Raw genomic sequence first — 21,813 nt, 5'->3', positions numbered from 1 at the left:
ACAGTTAATAAATACAATATATATATATATATATATATATATATATATATATATATATATATATATATATATATATATATATATACCTATTTATAGTAATAAATACTTTGGCAAATAAACTATGAACCATACAAATGCATCAAATGTTTTACAATATACAAATAATGAATAGATAATGGGTAAAATGTAAAATATATTTTAAATTATGTTTGAGTTTTTTATGAGTTTGAAAATCGATCTAATTCAACAAAAAACATTCAATATCTACTAATAGTGATGTATTATTATTTGCATTCACAAAATTTATATGTATATTTTGCAAGCATCAATGTTCGAAAAATTATATTTGCAAATAATACAATATCATAGAAAAAAAGGCGTCAGTAAAATTATTCTAAAATTTTTGATTTTCTTCGGATTTAGGTTCGGGAAAAACGCTGATTAAGTTTTCATTTGGTTTTTCATTATTTTTTTTTGGTTTAAAAAAAAGGTTATAGCTAACGTTTATAGCCTTCATCAGTGTTGTGTCATATGAAAAAAATAGTGTCGAATATAATCCAAAAAAATTACATATACGAGGAATAATTATGTTTTCCATGTATTCTACAACATAATTAATCCGTAGTATCTAACTGGAGTGACGTCATAAACCTCGCTCCGAGGCTGTTCTATTAGAGACGGTATTGCATCAGCATGGCTGCAAGTTGCTAACCTAATAAAATTAACACTAGAAAAGTCCGAGGGAACTGTCAAATTCAAAGTTATTCGTTTCACAGACTATACCATGCGATACTATTTTCATATTAGTGTTGCGTGTTTACAAATTATATTTATAATATAATTTGTAAACATATAATCTTGACAGGCGAAATGATATGGGTAGTCGTTTCTTTACATTTCAGAAAATAAAGTTTATATAAACAGCAAATAATGACTGTAAACATTATTCTCTTGTCAATGAAGAAAATTTACTATATATTACTTGATTGGCAACAAGACAATTCTCTGGTTTTAGATGCAATAAAATGTTTGAAGAGCGTTCGGATGCGCTCACGTTTTCAAGAAACGGAGGCAAAGAATTGAATTTTCCTTCTCAGAAATTTAAGTGAAAATATCGATACGTCCTGACTTGTATGGGATGCAGTTTACATTCAGTTTGGATGTATAAAATATGTCCTTTCCATTCGAAATTGAATTTCTTATCGAGAACGGATCTTGCCTTTAATACTACAATACCACGAAATTTCTTTTTAATAAAAAGAGAGAGGGATCCAAGAAATATACAGGGTGTCTTAAATAGATGTAAATATTTTTTGAAGTGGCATATTTCGACGTCAGAAACAGGCCTGAGTTTTTTTACGAAAAAGAAAATGGTATTTTTTTTTTTAATTTTTACTTAAAAATCATAATAGGTATCTCGATAATATGACAACATAGGTAGCATATTACCCTTGTTTATATATTCTTAAAGTTGGTCAACCTCTCGATAAAATGTGCTGCCTCTGGTGAACAAATCGTAAAGCTTTAAAGGAATGAAGCATGTGATTAGGGGCGGAGTCAAAAATATCGATTATTAGCGGTATTTCCCTCAGAGTAATGTAATAATATAGCTCGGATTTTTGCGAACTATAATAGGGCTCAGCTGATTAAGAAATTTAAACAAAACTATTATTTCATTGTCGATTTTCGATTATTTTTGCTGTTGTTTTAAGGATTCTAAACGGTATTTAACAAAGAAATAACAATTTTCAATATGTTGGTACATTAATGCTAATTACTGGTAATTATAAATATTTAAAAAAAGTTACATACACTTACTTTATTTCGATTTGACCCAGGGCTATAAAATTTTATTTCATTCTTCGATCATTTTATTCTAAATTGAGGTTTTACGAATTTAAGATAATTTTTTTTTGAAAACAAAACGTTTATACATTCTTGATTAATTTTTTTCTTAATTAAAAATAAAACTTGGCACTTGTTTCAATAATATTATTTGACATTCAAATAAATATTATGTACTTAATACACCATTTAAATCTTTATTACACGAAATAAATCTTTCTTAGCGTAAAACATGGTCAGAATCAAGTTTGCTTTAACTTTGTACCATATGAAAAAAAAAACGGCCTTCAGTTGGCAGGGAAATGACGATCGACGACATTTCCCACATAAATTTACATATAAAATGACAGCGATCTTCATTTCATAGCCATCGCTGTTTATTTTCGATCAAAAATTATAAAAACTGAAAATATCATTATGTTTTAACTCACAACGCCCGTTAAACCATAAAACTTTCTAGTATATTGTTTTATTAGGAGTAAAAATGACACTTTTCGTGGCGAGACTGTAGGTTTGACATACAGCCGAAGCACAAAAGTCATTTTTACTCCGAATAGAACATGCTATTTTTTTCAAACGCCACAAATAATGTTTTAAACAATTTATCAATAATACTCCATTTCAAAAGTTATTTTCCAAAATAATTAATATTTTTTAATAATTGATTGCAATTAATATTATTTGACTAGTTTAATTTGATTAATTAATAAGACTAGATTAATTTCATTTAAAATAAATTTGATCAGATTTTTTTCGTATATTCAACTACCAGAAAAGTAGAAGGAAGATTATAATGTATCTATTACAATATTTAAAAGAACTACTACAATAATTATTAGAAGAAAAACAAAAAGAAAAAAATACCCAAATACCTTCACCTTCTACTCAACTACAAAATAAATGAATATAATCTCTTACAAGAACACTACACAAACTACTTTTCTATATTCTACACTAAACAAATTATCAAACTTATTAATTAATCAAACATAAAGAAAAATTAACCAAATTACCCCTTCACCTACTACTTAACTTCAAAATAAAATATAAAAACACTACTAAATTTCTTCTGGTAGTCTACACTAAACATTATAATCAAACTTAATAAATTAATCTAATTTTACATTACAACTACAAAGAAACAAGAAAATGTTTTAAAACTACAAGAAAATGTTTTAAAACTACAAGAAATAAAACATCGATACGTGCGACCAGTATAATAGATCAAGCGGACAAAGAATATAAAATACTTTTAAAATGTGCATGCAGAAAGAAAAAATATCTCGAAAATTATCTAAACAAACATTTTTTTTTCTTAACAGTGAAAAACATCGACCTCGTCGGCCTTGCGGAATTTGTCGGGTATTTACAATGGTCGAATTGTATAATTACCAGCTTTTATAGCATATCTAATAGACAAAAAGTATCTGGTCGATTAGTAACCAATTGGCACAGTACGAAAATGATCGATTTTTATTTTCTCTGTTTTTATTGGCCGCTTCAAAATTCAGAGTAACAAAAAATATTTTTCTCTAGTAAAAGACTGTGAAATACGCCCCGCCATCTGGTGCTTTACATCCATAAACGTCTTAGGTTGAGCTACTTTAAAAATTCATATACAAGGATATTACATTTATAAGAAAGAAAACAGAAAAAATATTTTTTTTTAATTTAAGCAAAAATATTTTTTTTCAAACGTCACAAAATTATTAATTTTTGCGACGTGATTGACAATATAAAAAAGTCATTTTAACATCTAGGCATAAAACTAAAGCCCTTTTAGGCCTAAGCATAAAAGTACGAAGATATATTATTTAAAGTGTCAAACCAAACCAAACCAAGCCATAGTTTCTCGATATATAATTAGATACAATGTATGACTTTTTTATGACTTTACAAATCTTTTTATATTGTTTGGATTGTTTGAAATTGTTTAAAAATTATTTGTGGCGTTTGAAAAAAAATAACATGTTCTATTCGGAGTAAAAATGACTTTCTGTGCCTCGATTGTATGTCTCGGCTGTCAACCTGTCGGCTCGTACCGCCTCACCACGAAAAGTGCCATTATTACTTCTAATAAAACAATATAGTATTTGTCAAAAACTACCCTCTACCCTAATACGTAAGACTTCGAAATATCAAGGAAAATGTTTTACCAATGTTCTTAAAAATAAACAAAATATTTATATTATTTTTATCTACCTTTTTAATTGCTCTAATATATAATTAGGATTCATTCATAGGACATATTATGTTCATAGGAACTTTTTGTTTTATTTTTTATCTCTAGTATTACTCACTAAAGTTTGGTACACTATTTTTTTACACCCTATATAGAAGATTGATTGTTCCGTAATCCTATAATCTTTAATATTGATAAATAGGAATTTACTGTAGAGATGTAACGTACATACCCAGCCATACCGCTACTCTCCATTTTATTGGCCAGTTCGACATCTTTCGAATAGACGTCGAATTGCCATTGGCGCTGACCCAATACACCCGCCAAAACAGCTCCCGTGTGAATTCCCACCCTCATGTCCACGGGGGAGTTGGCAGTTTGCTGAACATACCTACAAAACAAAAAGGGAAAGAAAGGTGAGAAAAAATGTCTATACCAAAAGTGGCGGATTCATCATTTCGTCACTGCAAGAAAATCTACAAAATAAAATAGTTATTTTTTGTTCTGCGTTAATCTAAATGGAAACTACTTGTCAGAAGTTAGGCTTACAGATATGAAAATTTGCCTAACGAACAAAAAAATGCTTAACGTTTCGGAAAGTTTATCTCTTTCCGTCGTCGGAAGCAAAAAAAATGCAAAGAATAAAGAAAAAAACTGTTTAAAATATTTAAATTCAACTATTCAAGAACGCTTTAGTTTTTTAAAACAGACGTTTTTTAAAACGTCTTCAAAAACCGTTGACGTTCTGTTAAAATGTCAAGTTAAACTTCAAAATACCAATAACTACCTACCTGATAACAATTACTTAATAAGGTAAAACCAAAAAAACTCAAACTTAATGCATGATATTTTTAATTTTTATGTATGTTATGTTTATTTATGTTATGTTCTTTAAAATCAAAGATTGCCATACATTATTAACATCTACAGATGCATGAGCAATACATTTATTTTTATTAGATTGTATTAAAATACAGAACAACAATCAAAAAATGTAATATATAAAATACCATGCAAATGCGAATGCGTAAATTTTACATTGGTGAAACATCTAGACCCTTAAATGTTCGAATTAAAGAACATAAAGATTATTTAAGAAAGGGAGATTTTCACAAATCTAAGATTTGTCAGCATTCATGGAACACAGGGCACAGAATAAATTTTAATAACGCCAAAATTATAATGAAAGAAGCGATAGCCTCTAGAGGCTTTTTAATAATGAAATATAACATGAAGTTTAACTTGATATAATGTCATTTTAACAGAACGTCAACGGTTTTTGTAGATGTATATTTTAAAAAAGTAAAGCATATACAAACTAAAATATATGGGAAACTGAAATTGAGATCTTTGAAAGGACTTTTTCACCGCAACCAGTTATACACAAATTTATTAGTTCTGTGACGAACCACCGGTCGCGCTTGAGGGAAAAATACTTGAAAAATATTATGACTTTTAGCGTTTTTCAAATCAAATCAAGTGAGTTTTAATCAAATAATATGCACCGTCAAAAATCGAAAAAAGTTTTACTGAAATTTTAGTGATTGTTTAAACTTTTTATTAAAAACCAATGATGGAATCAGGCCGTAAACCCTTTCATAAGTATGATATTCCGATGCCGGCATGCATGGATTTGTTTTTCAAAAAACATACATTCTCGAAGAACGATCCTACATTATTTCAAGAGTGATATTAAGTGCGAAACCTTAAAATGGAAAATATAACACAGCAAGATATTTAAAAGATTTATAGAGTTTGTGATTTACATTTTTGTAATCAAGATCGTACCTGGAATAAAAAGAGGTTTAGAGATTAATTCTCTTCCAACTGAGTTTTTATATACACCAGTTCATATGGGTAAGTATATGCATTTAGTTAAATAAAGAACGTTTTCAGATATTTTGTTCTAATAAAATTAAAATAATCTTTTAGATGATCAACCTACTGGTAATTTGGTGTCCAGTGATGTCAATCCAGGTACAAACCCTGTATTTGAAGACAAACATTTGTTGTAGAACTTGTTGGTGGACCACTCTCTCGTTGGTATTAGACATGTACTGTTACCTGAGATAAAAGCAGTAACTGAAAAAGGTAGGTACCTACACCGTGGACCAAATTAAAGTTGCAAAATATTCAGTAATGAAGATGAACATTATTTTTAAAAAAAATATCATATATCATGTCAACTTTATAACAAAAAAATATTTTAATTGAGCTGTAAATGAACAAGTTATGGCACTGGCTACTTTAATTTGGCAGAGAGTGATTCAATTATTAGATATTCCAAAGTTTATTAAAAATATTAATATGTATTACGAATCCAAACTGAATTTGGTTTATTAAAATTATCGTTTTAGATTTTTTAAATTGTATCTATCATTTTAGAGAAAAGATCAGATAACCCAAATCAGGAATCTTCCAGAGTGCAGATGATGCAGTTTTTGTGAGTGAGGTAAGATATGTCTCTTGTAAGACTTCTTTTAAGAATTTAACCCAGGCAGTTGTTTACACCCAAGTTAGGTAAGAATTAAAAAATATAATAAGTGGAGCATACTACTCAAAAATGTAAATTTGCTTTATCAACAATGGTTTTTGAATCCTGCTTATTTTTAAAAGGCATATAAACACCATAATTATTTCTTATGAAAAATAATGCCTGTGTTAACTTAAAGACTAAGATAAAACGTTCATAGCCAATTACTGTTGAGATTTTAGAGCACTTCGACGGCATCAACTTTTAATTTTTTCATCCTATAAACTATACTCGAGGTTTTTTTGATGTGTCACATAATTATACATATTTATTTGTTTCAGATCTCAAGCATAGCAAAGGAATAGTACAACCTGTGAATTCAGTTTAATTACTGAGATCAAGTATGATGAAACATTCATTATGATTATACAGAGCTACAAAGAGTTATGTTGAGAATCCTTAAATTATCATAATGAATTGAGACGAGACAACACCGTAAAAATTGAGAAAAAATGCAGAATAAAAGGCATTTTTATATTAATGTTATGAATGTCTAGAATTTTTGTCAAATCGTCACATAGATAATATTTCTCTACGCATAATTCTAAAATTAAAAAGGTCAGCTTAAAACAACTTTAATTATCCATCGCGTGCGAAAAACAGTGCTTCGCATGACTTCGGCTTCGGCGCGCTTCGCTCAAGTGCGCTTCATGCTTTAAACTTTTGCCAAGCGCCGGCGCGGCGCAAATGTCATTGGATTAATTGCATGTATTTTGATTCTTCGCATTACTTCGCTTTAATCCGTGGGTCTGCATTTTTATACATACCATTGATCCAATTCACGTTTTTTCGCCGCACTTCGAATAAGTTTGTTAGTTGTATTTTATATTATTTAACGCGATGGGGTATTGATTTATTATTATTATTATTGTATTTATATGAACAAGTTAAGTATGCAGTGCCGTGCGAGCCTTCGTCTGAAGAAGAAGTTTTATTTATTGTATAATTTGTATTATTTACTTTTTTTTAATAAAGTTATTACTCATAATTATTACTAAACATATCCAGTTAATTATTTTTATTTTATTAACTATAGCTGTTTTTTTATATCTATTTCATATTTTTTGATGAGGATCAGTGAATTCTAAATGCAACGTCACTTGTTTGAGAACAATACGATATAATGGAGCGATGTCGCATTTAGAGTAACTTATTCTTATTAAAAAATAGGAAATAGAAGAAAAATCATCTATTTCTGTACAAAAAAATAAATTACGTTCCAAAAAATTGATAATAGATGGCGCTAGAGTGGACAAAACAATATAGTTACCTGTAGTTAAAATTTAAAGTTTCCTGTAAAATAAAATAAAATTGTATCATAAGTTGTGTAACGACCCGATGCATGGCGGCACTGAATTCTCCAACAGACGGTATCATTTCAGTTTCCTATATATTTTAGTTTGTATATGAAGTAAAGTGTCATCGAATAATTGGTGATCTATTTTAAGGATTTATTTTACATAAAAACTTTGTTATTTCAAATGCAACACCCTGTATTTTTTTAAATAAATCGAGGCATATTTAAATACTCTTTCAAACTATTAGGGCTTCCTATACCTATATATCTCAGATTTTGAATAAAAAGCGATTTTTAAATAAAATGGCAATCAAGATGGCTGGTATCGCCATGGCAATTTTCTAGTGACAGTGAGTAACTGTTTTCAAAATCGACATTAGTTTATAGACTTTATTTAAATCTATACCAGTTTACTTTTATTTAATTGACCTACAGTAGTTTAATAAATAATATTTATTAATATGTATTTATTATTCTATCAAGAAAAACGAAGAAGTAGTTCTTTGTTTTATTTTACGATAACTTGTAGATATATGATTTTTTTATAAAAGAGTCAATTACGGCAAATTCAATTTCTTCACTTCCAACCAAGGTTTCTGCCTAATAGGTTTTTTTTATAAACTACACTACCAATTCTGCGAAATAGGAAAGAGGACAAGTAATTTTTCAAAGGAAAGCTTATCAGGAAGATTCCTATTTGGAATCGCTCTTGAGGCCAAGAAATAATTTTCCTCACAAAACAAAATCACTAGTAACTAGTAACATATCCATTCGTTCCACCAGCAGATACATATATGACTTTATTTTTCTTCATAAAATAAAGAATACTTACTTATTAAAATATTGTGGGTAAATTTTAGTAAACTGTTTAAATAATAATGTCCATACACTAATGTCGATTTTGAAAATAGTTACTAACTGTCACTGCCTGAAAATTGCCATGGCGATACCAGCCATCTTGATTGCCATTTTATTTAAAAATCGCTTTTTATTTAAAATCTGAGATAGATAGGTATAGGAAACTCTAATATAGTTTGAAAGAGCATTTGAATCTGCTTCAATTTATTTAAAAAAATACAGGGTGTTGCATTTGAAATAACAAAGTTTTTATGTAAAATAAATTCGTAAAATAGACCACTAATTTTTGGTACCCCTGTATAAATTTAAGGAAACAATAACATTTTTCAGTAAAGTTTATTTCTTTACCTTTAAACTCAGCACTAGAATTAATTCTGAAAAGTAATGTACAGGGTGTTGATAATTAATTATCAACAGACTTAGACTCTTGTAGCATGCATATTTAAATATCTTTAAATATCTCAAAAACCATTGATTTTAAACATATTTAACCCCTTTAATAAATGCCTTTTTTTGGGCCCAAAAATCCAAAAATGAAATAAAATACCGGGTGTTCCATAAGAAAAAATATAACTTTGGTAAAAATCTTAGTTCTGAGACTTCAAAATAATTTTAAATTGTGCACATTGCGACCTCACATATACCCATAAAATATTTTGTTTCTACATCTTTCCGTTTTCGTATAATCAACCGAGACGAATGGGGTGCGCCACCCTGTATATATCGAAAAAATTAACGAAAAGAAAATTAGACAGAAAATGTATTTATTAGGGTAGAAATTAAAATTAGGCAAAAAATAGACTTGAAACACCGCAACTGAAAACTCACGTCCCAGGTATTTTTAGAAAAAAAATTGTAACTAATGAAAAACCTATAACTGGCAAGTTCAAAGTGAGACTATCAAGAAGATCTAGGTAACGAACTGTATGCACTGTAAGAACTGTATTTATTAGACATTTTATTAAAACTTAATCATTTCCTATTATACTTTACTGATAAAAGTATACCTCAAAGAAGCACTATTTTCATTTTAGGATAAATAAAGTGGAACTAAGGCCCTCCACACAAAAATCTGAAGCCATATAAGAAACTCTAATCTGAACCTATCAAAATATATAAGCAATATTGGATTTTATCCGGAATGTTGAAGTTGCGGACTTGATTGATCGAATTTTTAAGTATAATCGTGTGTTTATAGAAGACTACGCTAATATTATGATGCACTTGTTTAATATTTGTATCAGCTGAAAACGTTACACAGAAGAGTATTTAATGTCAAAACATGGTCATAAATAAGTTATGGCTTGTTTTATTAATGTTCCATAAAAAACTTATTTGGAAACATAAATCAGTAATATTTTTAGCCATAGGTAACAAAAAGTAACTTATGTCAACAAAACGTACCATCCTGGACACTTCATCTGCGTGGTCTGTATTTTAATGGATGCAAAATAAATAAATGGCTGCTTGACAGACAGAGAGACAAAATAGAAAGCGGCATACAGTGTTTCCGGTTTTTACGTGTGTAGGAAAATGTGTGTAGAAAAAAATAAACTATTTTAAAAACTTTCATGTACAGGGTGTCCCACTAAGAATAGCTCTCGGCTGTATCTCGGAAAGTATTAGCCGTAGGGGCTGCGGAAAAAAATATTTATAACTAAAGAGGCTATGAGAAAATGCTAGAAATTATTTCCAAGTTTGTAGAACGACCGCTAGGGGGCGCAACTGCAACAAAAAATAAGAAAATGGAGTTTTTACGCAATTTTGTCTAGATAAGGTGTACTATAAGTAACAGATTCATAATTTTCAGTAAATTTTGAATATTTTTTGTTAGAGCTATTTTCCCCTATCTACCAAAATAAAGTGGTGGGGGAAGGTTAGATCTTTTTTTTATTTAAATACTAATAACTCTGGACTGGATGATCGGAATCCAACAAGCGTGGGCTCGTTTAAAAGAGCATGTAAAAGAGCCTCATATTTTGTTCAAAAGATATGAGGCTTTTTCGTTATTTTGATTTTTTTCTAAATTATTTATTTATTTTGATCATATTTCAGACTTACTTTATCGCTTTAACCATAGATAGTCCCATGTGAACACAAAGAACGGCATGATCAGGTCTTTCAATTGGAGCTCCACTAATGCAGTAGTAGCAGTCACCAAGAATTTTGATCCTTAACTGCTGGTATTTCTATAAAAAAGAACGAAAAAAAGTAAGCAACTAAATTTTATTTATGGCCTTAAAGCTATTAGTGGTTCGCGTGCATAAATCTTACTTGCCTCGGCTAGCTTATCGAACCTCGCGAATAATTCGTTTAGCATTTTAACTAATTCTTGTGCGGAATATGTAGATGAGATGGCTGTGAAACCCACAATGTCTGCGTATAAAATACTGAAACAAAACGAAAAAGAATATTACTAAATAAAACTGACTACGTAAATAACAAAGTATCTCTTAAATTTAATAGAAATACAGGGTGAGTTTCCTACGATGTTCTCTATGGATATCTCGGAAGGTACTGGAGATAGAGAGTCGATTAAATGCGGATAGACTTTCAGTTTTGTGGGGTCATAAATATGTGCCTTTCAGATTTTTCAAAAAGTTCATGGCTTACTAGATATTAAGAGAAAAACAAATTTTGGCTATTTTAAAAATTGTCCCTAATTCCATTATAATCTATTTTAGACAAAAAGTTTTCAGGTAAAAGTTGTAGATAATCACATCTCTAATGAGTTTTTGTTCTCCGATTTTTTCTAAAGCCTATCATTTTTGACACATGACACAAACATATGTTTTTTTAAATGGTTGGCCATATAGTTGGCCACATAGTTGGCCATGACTTCATAAAAAGCGCCATTTTTTAAGCTTTTCAGCGATATAACCTATAATATGTTTTTTTCAAAAAATTACTAAGTTATAGCCAATTCCTTTCTTTCTTGACTAATTTCACTTAGTTGGCATGGTGTTCTTATTTTCTTATCATTTATAACTTATAAGAACACAAAATATATTACTAAACGGCTCTTTACAATTTACATTCCACAAACTAACACTTAAAAAAATAATATCACTACATACACTTTAAGTTATTTCAGAAAATGTTCAAAAATTCCGCCATTGTTTTGAGTATTTTGTGTACATAAATGCATTTTTTTAAAACTGAATAGCTAAAATGGATCGAGGAGGCTCATGCAATTGGTCCACCTCTTTCTATCCCTGAGTCTACATAATTATGATATAAATAATTTTTAACATTTCTTTCATCGTAGGGTGGTATGTCTTAATGAAAGTCATGTTGGAACCACTCTGTTAATGCACGGGTATCTAAATTTAACTCTTCTGACATGCCTTGAAAACCGTTCTCTACAAAACGTAAGTAACGTTCACCGGTCAACGTATCCTCGAAACTTATGGCCAAAAAAGTTGAACCAATAATCCTATACGCTTTTCTTCATTTGAAAAATTCATATTTACAATTGTTGTTTATTTTAATTTACAAAGTTTGGATGTGACAGTTTCATATTTCTGAGAGCAACGACAATTGAACTTGTTTCCATGGCTAACTAAGTGAAATTAGTCAAGGAAGATAAGAATTGGCTATAACTCAGTAATTTTTTGAAAAAAAAACATATTATAGCTTGTATCGATGAAAAGCTTAAAAAATGGCGCTTTTTATGAAGTCATGGCCAACTATGGTTTCCATTTAAAAAAACAGATATGTTTGTGTCATATGTCAAAAATGACAGGCTTTAGAAAAAATCGGAGAAGACAAATCATTAGGGATGTGGTTATCTACAACTTTTATCTGAAAACTTTTTGTCTAAATAGATTATAATGGAATTAGGGACAATTTTTGAAATAGCCAAAATTTGTTTTTTTTTAAATATCTAGTAAGCCATGAATTTTTTCAACTCAAAAATCTGAAAGGCGCATATTTATGACGCCACAAAACTGCAATTCTTTCCCCATTTAACCTACTCTCTATCTCCTGTATTTTCCGAGATACCCATAGAGATCTCGAAACATCATGTGCTAGATTTGCGTCCTTATACGAAATGTGGCGTTAGCAAGTTTAATACGCCCTCTACACTATTCCCTAAATGTGTCTGGAAATATTTCGTAAAACATTTCGAGAAGCATTTCTCGAAATACTTCCAGAAGTAAATTCAATGCTTTTCTTATGTTTCAGCTTGTCTCGGCCGAAAGCTTCAAAACAGATCAAAATCGACCGAGACAAGACATGAGACAAGATTGTTTGTTTTTTATTATTATTGGGATTGTCTCGGGAAATATTTCTAGAAACGTTTTGGCAAAACTTTTATAACACGCATCTATATTATTCATACTACTTCGCAAAGCAATCAAGGTCAAACTTTGTCGTGGCTTCAGAAAAATAAGTAAACATGGAGCATGAATAAATATCATTAGTTTGTAATAGAGTGTTATACCTCTACTGATTAATACTAATATACAACACCCAACAATAATCCTACTTTAATTACTAATTAATTAAATACTAATACTAATAATACTACTAATTAAACTCATATGAAAAATCGAAAACAGTGCATTTAGAAAACAGTTACCGATGATGGTAGATTAAATTGGCTATTCGAAAATAATTATTTCTTTTTTTTGAATGGATTTATTCAAACCATGCGGTGTACTTTAAGTGTCGTTTAGAGTTTTCTCTTAGAACAAAAAGAGGACATTGCTTTTTAAAAATGTCTGTAGATCATACTTTTATTGACATCGGGTTAATCAATAATTTTCCCAATCAGCTCGATATATTTTGATGATGTTACCAGTATTTCTCATCAAAAAATTCTACTATTATATTAATCAATTAAGGCCGTAAAAAATCATAATATGTACAATTTTATATACCTACTAATTCATTATACCTAATAAAGTTAAATAATAAAAATATTGTAACTATATTCCTGCAAATTAAGTGAACATTTTGTTTTTGAAATATCTACTATACATATTAAAAAAACCTCGTGGAATATATATAAACATAAAACGATATGTAATTAAATAAATCTCATCTTGTAGCAACAGATATTTTAGAAACGTCTAGGTTTACTTATTTCACTAAGATTTATTAAAAAAAGTCCTTTGTCTCGGGTATAGAAACCAGCACGTCGTGGAGTGGCTCGAGACAAAACGAAATTAAACGAGACAACAGGAGACAACCAAAGTCGCCAAAAAATAATCTCTTCACACTCTTCTCCACAATTTCACTAGTAGTTTCGGGGCTTCTGTCATCGCTTTTAAGAAATAAAAGTCGGTCAAGGAAAATAAAAACAAGCCGAGTCAACCGGAAATAAGCCGAGACAAGACAAAGTTAGGCGGGGAAACATGACCTTAAATAAGAAACAGGACCACTTTTAATTTTCAGCATGTTTCATCATCAATACTAGCTATTCGGTCTTTTTGCTGACGCAGCGAAAGCAACATTAATTGAAAATATTGTACGGCAGAGTGCCCCCGCTTGGCCAATTTCAATCTCCGTTTATAAAGGGAAAAGGGATAAAAAAGGTAGAGACAAAAATTACTCTTATTTTTGTACTATGCACCTTTTATGTACCTAAAAAAATAAAAAACTTATTAAAATAAAATATCAATAAGTTTGCAGCAAAGAGACAGAGTGATATTAAAAAACATACAAAACATACTTAGAGCTTTAAGTTCGTAGTTGTTTTCCTGGCCTTGAATGTTCTAAGTTACTTATACATAAAATTTCAAGGAAATACTTATTTACAAGTTTTGAAAGGCGACAGTAACTTTGAAGCGTCGACCTAACTTTGCTAAAATGCAGTCGAATTTGTCTGCACCATAGAATAGGTAACTAACAAGTTGACTTAAACTCCTAAACAGATATTCTCGTGCAGATGTCAAGGTTCTCTCATACTGAGTGAAAATAATCAAGTTAAATAAGTAAAATAATTTATTGTTTTTGAAAATAAAATCTGCATTTTTTAAACATAATATTGTTGATTGAAGAAATAAGAAGATGCGTAACCTTATGGGCGATTTCGTGGCACAAAACCTGTCCAAGATGCAGCTGGCGTTACCGTCAGCCTATCCGAGATTTAGTTTAGCGCTGCGCCGCTGCGCGCTGGTAGTCGTAACGTAGTTCTGCTTTCAGTCGACAGAGTGAGTGGTTGCCGGAGATAGTGTTGCCAGAACTACAGATTAATCCATAAATTTACGGATTTTGGGTACAGTACGGTAATAATATGGATCATTAAGAAATTTAATATAATACTATAAGATTAAAGAAAGAACGGCGTTAGAGTTGACTTGGAAATGAAGGTCGCTGTTATGTCATATGTAAAATATTATGGTAAATGTCAATCGTCATTTCCAAGCCAACTAATCGACTTTTGTCGATCATATGAGTATTCAATACCTATAAAAGAATTTTTATTTTTGTTGTTTATCCTATGCTTAACAGGAATAAATTTTCAATACATAAACGCGGATTTTTCATGCAAAGATATTTTTGTCAAACGTATTACAGATATTACACATTTTAATATGGCAACACTGTCGCTTTCAGATCCACAGATCTTCGATATACCTTCGCTGGCCGAATTAGAGAAAATAAGTGTTTTATGCGTTGACCGCAGAACAATTATTGGTGTCTCCACCGTACAGCACATGAGACGTAAGGGGAAGACAAGCCTTGTCACGAATTCGCCCACTAGGTTATATACGTATCCTCCCAATTCTTTCAATCAACGGTAATACACTGTAAAAATAAAGTATTTTGAACTTCCAATGTACAGGGTGAAGATAAGAATTGGCTATAACTCAGTAATTTTGTGATAAAAACATATTATAGCTTATATCGCTGAAAAGCTTAAAAAATGGCGCTTTTTATGAAGTCATCGCCAACTATGGTTTCTATTTAAAAAAACATATGTTTATGTCATATGTCAAAAATGACAGACTTTAGAAAAAATCGAAGAGCACAAACTTATTAGGGATGTGATTATCTACATCTTTTATATGAAAACTTTTTTTTCTAAAATAGATTATAATGAAATTAGAGACAATTTTTAAAATAGCCAAAATTTGTTTTTTTTGTCGAAATATCTAGTAAGCCATAAACTTTTTCAAAAATCTGAAAGACGCATATTTATAACCCCACAAAACTGCAATTCTTTACCCATTTAACGGACTCTTTATCTCCAGTAGTTTCCGAGATACCCATAGAGAACATCGTAGGAAACTCACTCCGTATTTTAGAGAACCTCGACACTAAACTACGTCTGTCCAAGAAGATATCATTTTTTACTATTTATGAACTTTATAATAATAAATCACTCAGTATAATTTACGCCTAAATTAAAAAAACACATAATATTTATTTATTTTCAATTTAATTATTTAAATGAAATTCAAATCAAATATCGAACATATTAAGTTCATTTAGAATTAGCAAAATGTAATTTGTGTTTGTTGAGTATTTCTCTTTAATTATAATTAAATGTTCAAATAAATTCATATGTGATTAACATTAATTATATATAAACTGATTGAGTTTCGGATTTTCAGTTATTTTCAGTTATATTGTTATTGTAAAATAATAACAATACGCCTTGGGAATATTACAATTAATTTGTTTTCGATCACAAATATAAAAAGGAAGGCATATAATAATTTACGTTACAGATATTCATAATTGAAAATTGAACTTAGATATTTCAATTTGTTATAGTCAAAAAAAATTTTTTTTAAATTTTTAATCATTTCATATGATTATTTGCCAGCTTCAACAATTTTAATTTTTACTTTAGTAATATTAAATGTGACTCATATACCTCAGAGTTGTGCATATCGTCCTAATGCTGCCAAAAGTCACTAACATTTTTCCGAACAACCAAATTCAATCACTAACTATGTTTTGAAGCGGAAAATCGATTGCAAAAGTCATTAACTACGATTTTTGGCTATTTATGTTTTATTTTAATACCGAATAGTTACTAACTATAACATCTTTATGCAATGCAATTCATCTTTAGACGCATTTTTCTCGGAAGTAATAAAAAGTAAGTTAGTGACTTTTGGCAGCAATGGGACGATATTTCTTTAGTAAAATTATTTTATAAAAATAGCAATTTTAGTACTTAAGATTGCACAAGTAATATACAAAGAATAAAGGTATATAGGCACATACGACACTGAGTATAGTAGCTAAATTTAATTAGATTTTTACAAATTGTAGGTTTTGGGTTCGTTGAAGGACTATTAGAGATACAATTTAAAAATAATTTTACAAGATACAGGGTGTCCCAAATAAGTAAAAAATATAGTTGTATTTTTTAAATGGAACACCCTGTACATTATTCTATTTTTAGGTTCTACCATAGAAATAAAGGTAAATTTAATTAAGGTTTATCGCACTCAAACCTTACCGTTTTTTAAATATTTTCAATTTTATGAAATTGCAGAAAAAATTGAAGGCTTCAATTTTCTAAGAGTATCCCAGTTTTTAATACTACATATTTACTGAAGATTATTTATTGATCAGATATTGTGTTGCAATAATAAAAATTATACTTTCTTATACAGAGTGTCCAAAAAATTATATTAAATAATTACTACCTTAAAACGGTAATAACTTGTTTAATTTAAATCCTGTATATTTTACATGATTCAGATGCACAATTTAATTCTCTATCAATTTGTATTATACCATTTTTTACGTATATCTTCAAGTTTTTGTAGAAAATGCATTTTCTTATAACTTAGACCTCATTTATCACTATACCCATAGAATATCTGAATGACGAAAAATATACAGGGTGTTCCATTTAAATTAAACAAGTTATTGCTGTTTAAAACTAGTAATTATTTAATATAAATTTTTGGACACTCTGTATAAGGAAGTATAATTTTTATTATTGAAACACAATATCTGATCAATAAATAATATTCAGTAAATATGTAGTATTAAAAACTTTGATACCCTTGGAGAAATGAAGCCTTCAATTTTTTACTGCAATTTCACAAAATCGAAAATATTTAAAAAACGGTAAGGTTTAAGTGTGATAAACCTTAATCAAATTTACCTTTATTTCAATCGTAGAATCTAAAAAAAGAATAACATACAGGGTGTTCCATTTAAATAAAATACAAGTTTAGTATTTTTTACATATTTGGGACACTCTGTATATTATAAAAATATTTTTAAATTGTAGCTCTAAAATGAATCCTTCAACGAACTCAAAATAGACAATTTGTAAAAATCTATTCGTTTAGCTACAATACTCCGTGTCGTATGTGGTGAACAACCCTGTATATAAACAGTTAAAAAACTAAAAAAAAAATAAGAAAATATTTACCTGACATTTTCATGTCGGCTCATATAAATTTTCTTAAACTGACTGTCTGCCTGATCCAAGTCTTGTCTCATTTGTACAGCTACGTGTTCGGGAAGAACAGAGAGTAAAAGCCTTTCCTGAAAAAAAAACGAAAAAAAAACGATTAATTCTTTTAAAAATCCTATCGTACAAGTCTCAAATCGTGAGAAAGTTTTTTAATTTTATAAAAATGAGCGTTAAGATGCAAGTTGTTTTACTTAACACTTATTTCGGTAGCTATTTATACAGGGTGAGTCTTAGATAAGTGCAAATATTTCGTCTCTAGGAACACGATTTTTCTTCAAAATTGTGAAAAAAAACTTTTTCAAAAAAAAATCGAAATTTTTTTAGTTTTTAGTTAAAAAACATATAACTTTTTGGTAATATGGCATCCTAGGTACTAGATTAAATTTACAAGAAAAAAAAACAAAGAAGAACAGTGGTTCTCAAAATTTAAGCAAAAAATCATTTTTTATATTTTCAAAGTAAAATATACTTTACGGTTATTTTGAACTCATTGGAAAAACGGTATAGAGAAAATATGATTCTTTTATCGAGATCTACCAGCCCTGAAAATATTTGCACTTAATTAAGATTCACCCTGTATATATAATTTTTTTTTTATTTTCTGATTTTTGAATTGTTTGACCTGGTTTATTCTTTTCTCAACAGTTTCGAAGACACTTAAAAAAATTCTAAAAATGGACAATTTTTCAACTTTTTTCCATACATATTGTCATGAAAATTGCCGATTTTAATAAAAACAACTGTAGTTTAACTGTAGTATGTAGATCCCGATAATATACAATACCATTATGGCCTTGCGAGTAAGGTATTAGAGATATAGGCACAGGTTTAACCATCATCAAAAATCGCTCATGAACAAGGGTTAAAAAATCAATTTTACCAGAAAAATTAAATATTTAGGCCTTAATACTTCTATATTTTCGAAAAGTACATAACATTTTTTATATAATCTGAACTTTTCAGAACTCTTTGACCTAGTTTATTTCTTTTCCGAGAGCCTCAAATACACTTAAAAATGTTAAAAATTGTCGATTATCGACTTTTTCAGTAGCTATAGCGATACTAGATATAGGCACAGTTTCAACCATGCTTAAATCTCGCTCATAGACAAGGGTTCAGAATATCGATTTTAACAAGAAACTGAAACATTTAAACTCTAATACTTTTATATTTTCAAAAAGTACATAAAATTTCCAAAAAATCTTGAAATTTTTATTTTTTTTTTCAGGTTTACTATTTATAAGAGCCTTGAAAACAGTTAAAAAATACCAAATATTGACAATATTTCAACTTTTTTCATACATATAGTCATGAAAATTGGCGACTTTATGTTATTTACCAATTAAATGACGTAGAATTACGTCACATAACTTGTAGAATGTAGAATGTTTAGGAGGGGAGTTAGTCACCGCGACCTTAAAGATCTATTGTGTGACCCCCTTTCTTGAGCTATAACCAGTTATAACTCATCATACAGTCTCAAGGCTTTAACAAAAACCAGTATCTGAGACGGCTCCATAGAGGCCAGCTCTCCATCCTTGACATCAGACGTACCAAAGTTCATGGCATGGTCGTCGTCTCGGCACACTCAGTGATGAGGTTTCTGGTGTTTCCCCATATTCCCCACAGAATCTGCATTGGCCGTTGTTTCTCAGCTTCAGCCTACTGAGGTGTTCGTTGAGGAAACACTGTCCTGTTAGGAACCCCGTGACAATCCGAAGATTGTTTTTACTTAAATCAAGGAAAACCTTTGATTTTTCTCGGTCGTAGGTTCTGAGAACTTTTTCGAGTGTCTTAGACTGTTGGAGGGCACTCATTCTAAGTTGCAGTTGGAGTCTTCCAGATTCTTCAGTTCCGGTTTCAGTTTGTTTCCGCTTGGAAAACAGAACGGTTCTGGTGCAGTTAGTGGAGTGTTCGCTCCTTTCCTAGCTAGATCATTTACTTTTTCATTGCCTTCTATCCCTTGGTGAGCAGGCAGCCAGAGTAGGAGGACTTTTTTTTGCCCAACTTGTTGAGCTTCTCTAGGCATTCTTTGACCAACTTCGAATTGATGGTTACTGAGTTGATCGCGTTTAGTGCTGCATGACTATCGGATAGGATGGCAATTTCCTGTTTTCGATAGTTCCTAAGATAAATTGTACACATCTTTCGATAGCGTAAATTTCTGCCTGAAGGATACTGGGGTAGGTGCCCATTGGTTCGGAGTATTTGGTTTTCGGCCCAAATACTCCTATCCCTGTCCCTGCTTTGGTTTTGGAAGCATCAGTATACCACGTTATGGTATGGTCTTTTATATGCTGAGTAAGCGTTTCTTCCTTCCAATCCTTTTTATTACTCAATACTACAGTGAGGTGTTTCTCAAAGTTGTAAATTCTTGGTATGTCATCCACTGGGAGTTGGAGAAGTGGAATTTTCTTTTTGAGGGTGTTCCAAGCAGTTATGAAAACAGTTAAAAAATACCAAATATTGACAATATTTCAACTTTTTTTCATACATATAGTCATGAAAATTGGCGATTTTGGTCAAGTCACAAATTTTGATAAAGCTACTGATATTTACCAATTAAATGACGTAGAATTACGTCACATAACTTACCTGTTCAGCACTTTGTTCCTCTATCACCAATTTTACTTCTAGGGATTGTCTGGTTTCTAGGAAAGCTCTTCGTTGTTGTTTGTCTTCAACAAGATATGATGTGAGGCCGAGTATGTTGGATGTTAGTAGCAATACTAAATTAGAAATATGCTGAAACAAAAATCAATTATCAATAAATCTATTATATACATTTATTTACCCTTTTCACTCAACGTTACTGTATAGTCTATAACCATGTAGCTATAAACACGTGTCTGCAATTAATTTGTTTTATTTTGGATCAGACAATATATTTTTATTGAAATGAACAAAATTCTTACAGCTTTAGTGTATATTAATAAATGATATTTTCTTGCCTTTAGCTGTGTATTTTTTCTAATTTCGAAAAATCCAAAGTAGAGAAAAATAAAAAGTAAAGAGAAAATTGTTTTGCTTGTCGTAAAGAGGGGAACCAAGCTCCACTCCCCACAACCGGTTTCTGGGCCTACCCTTCATCAGGTGGGCTGTCCAGGGGCTGGTTCTCACCGATACGGCAAGCAAAACCTTTTCAACAAACGATGTAGTAAAGTGTCGGTAATTGCGCATCTCCCGTCAAAAGATGGTAAAGAGCGTTTTTCGGCAAATGGTTCTTCAAACCAGTTAAAAAATGTGGGTGGCGCCCTCTGCAAGTAAGAGTCATATTGACAACAAAATCAAATTTCTCGTGTCAAAAAACCCCCAGACACCAATTTTCATCCAAATATTGACGTTACTTCAGAAATTATTTGGAAAAATTCGAAATAAAAATGGAACTTCTACACCCTGTATCTCCGAAACTAAGCATTTATGAACATACATTTATACAAACTTTTTTACTTATTTTTATCTGCAGAATATGCTGCCGAAAATTCCGGAATACAGTTCGGACCACCCTGTATAGTATACAGGGTTGTTCACCACATACGACACGGAATATTCTAGCTAAACGATTAGATTTTTACAAATTGTAAGTTTTGGGTTCGGTGAAGGACTATTAGAGCTACAATTTAAAAATATTTTTACAAGTTACAGAGTGTCCCAAATAAATAAAAAATATCAAAGTTGTATTTTTTTTTAAATGG

General features: G+C 30.1%; 1 protein-coding gene across 1 annotated transcript in view; it reads right to left on the bottom strand.

The window, feature by feature from the left end:
• The window catches only part of LOC115890718 (adenylate cyclase type 3), a 118,058-nt gene that overhangs the window by 24,041 nt on the left and 72,204 nt on the right, over window positions 1–21,813 (bottom strand). Inside the window, exons 4-8 of the mRNA XM_030911021.1 lie at window positions 20,714–20,863; window positions 18,074–18,189; window positions 10,994–11,105; window positions 10,777–10,904; window positions 4,260–4,418 (exon numbers count right to left, since the gene is read on the bottom strand). Coding sequence (XP_030766881.1) covers window positions 4,260–4,418; window positions 10,777–10,904; window positions 10,994–11,105; window positions 18,074–18,189; window positions 20,714–20,863 — 665 coding nt within the window. The remainder of the gene's footprint in view (window positions 1–4,259; window positions 4,419–10,776; window positions 10,905–10,993; window positions 11,106–18,073; window positions 18,190–20,713; window positions 20,864–21,813) is intronic.

The sequence above is a fragment of the Sitophilus oryzae genome, unplaced genomic scaffold (genome assembly GCF_002938485.1).
Source record: "Sitophilus oryzae breed Bouriz unplaced genomic scaffold, Soryzae_2.0 scaffold_908_pilon_pilon, whole genome shotgun sequence".
Classification (NCBI taxonomy): domain Eukaryota; kingdom Metazoa; phylum Arthropoda; class Insecta; order Coleoptera; family Curculionidae; genus Sitophilus; species Sitophilus oryzae.
This window is presented reverse-complemented; position numbering and strand designations above follow the sequence as displayed.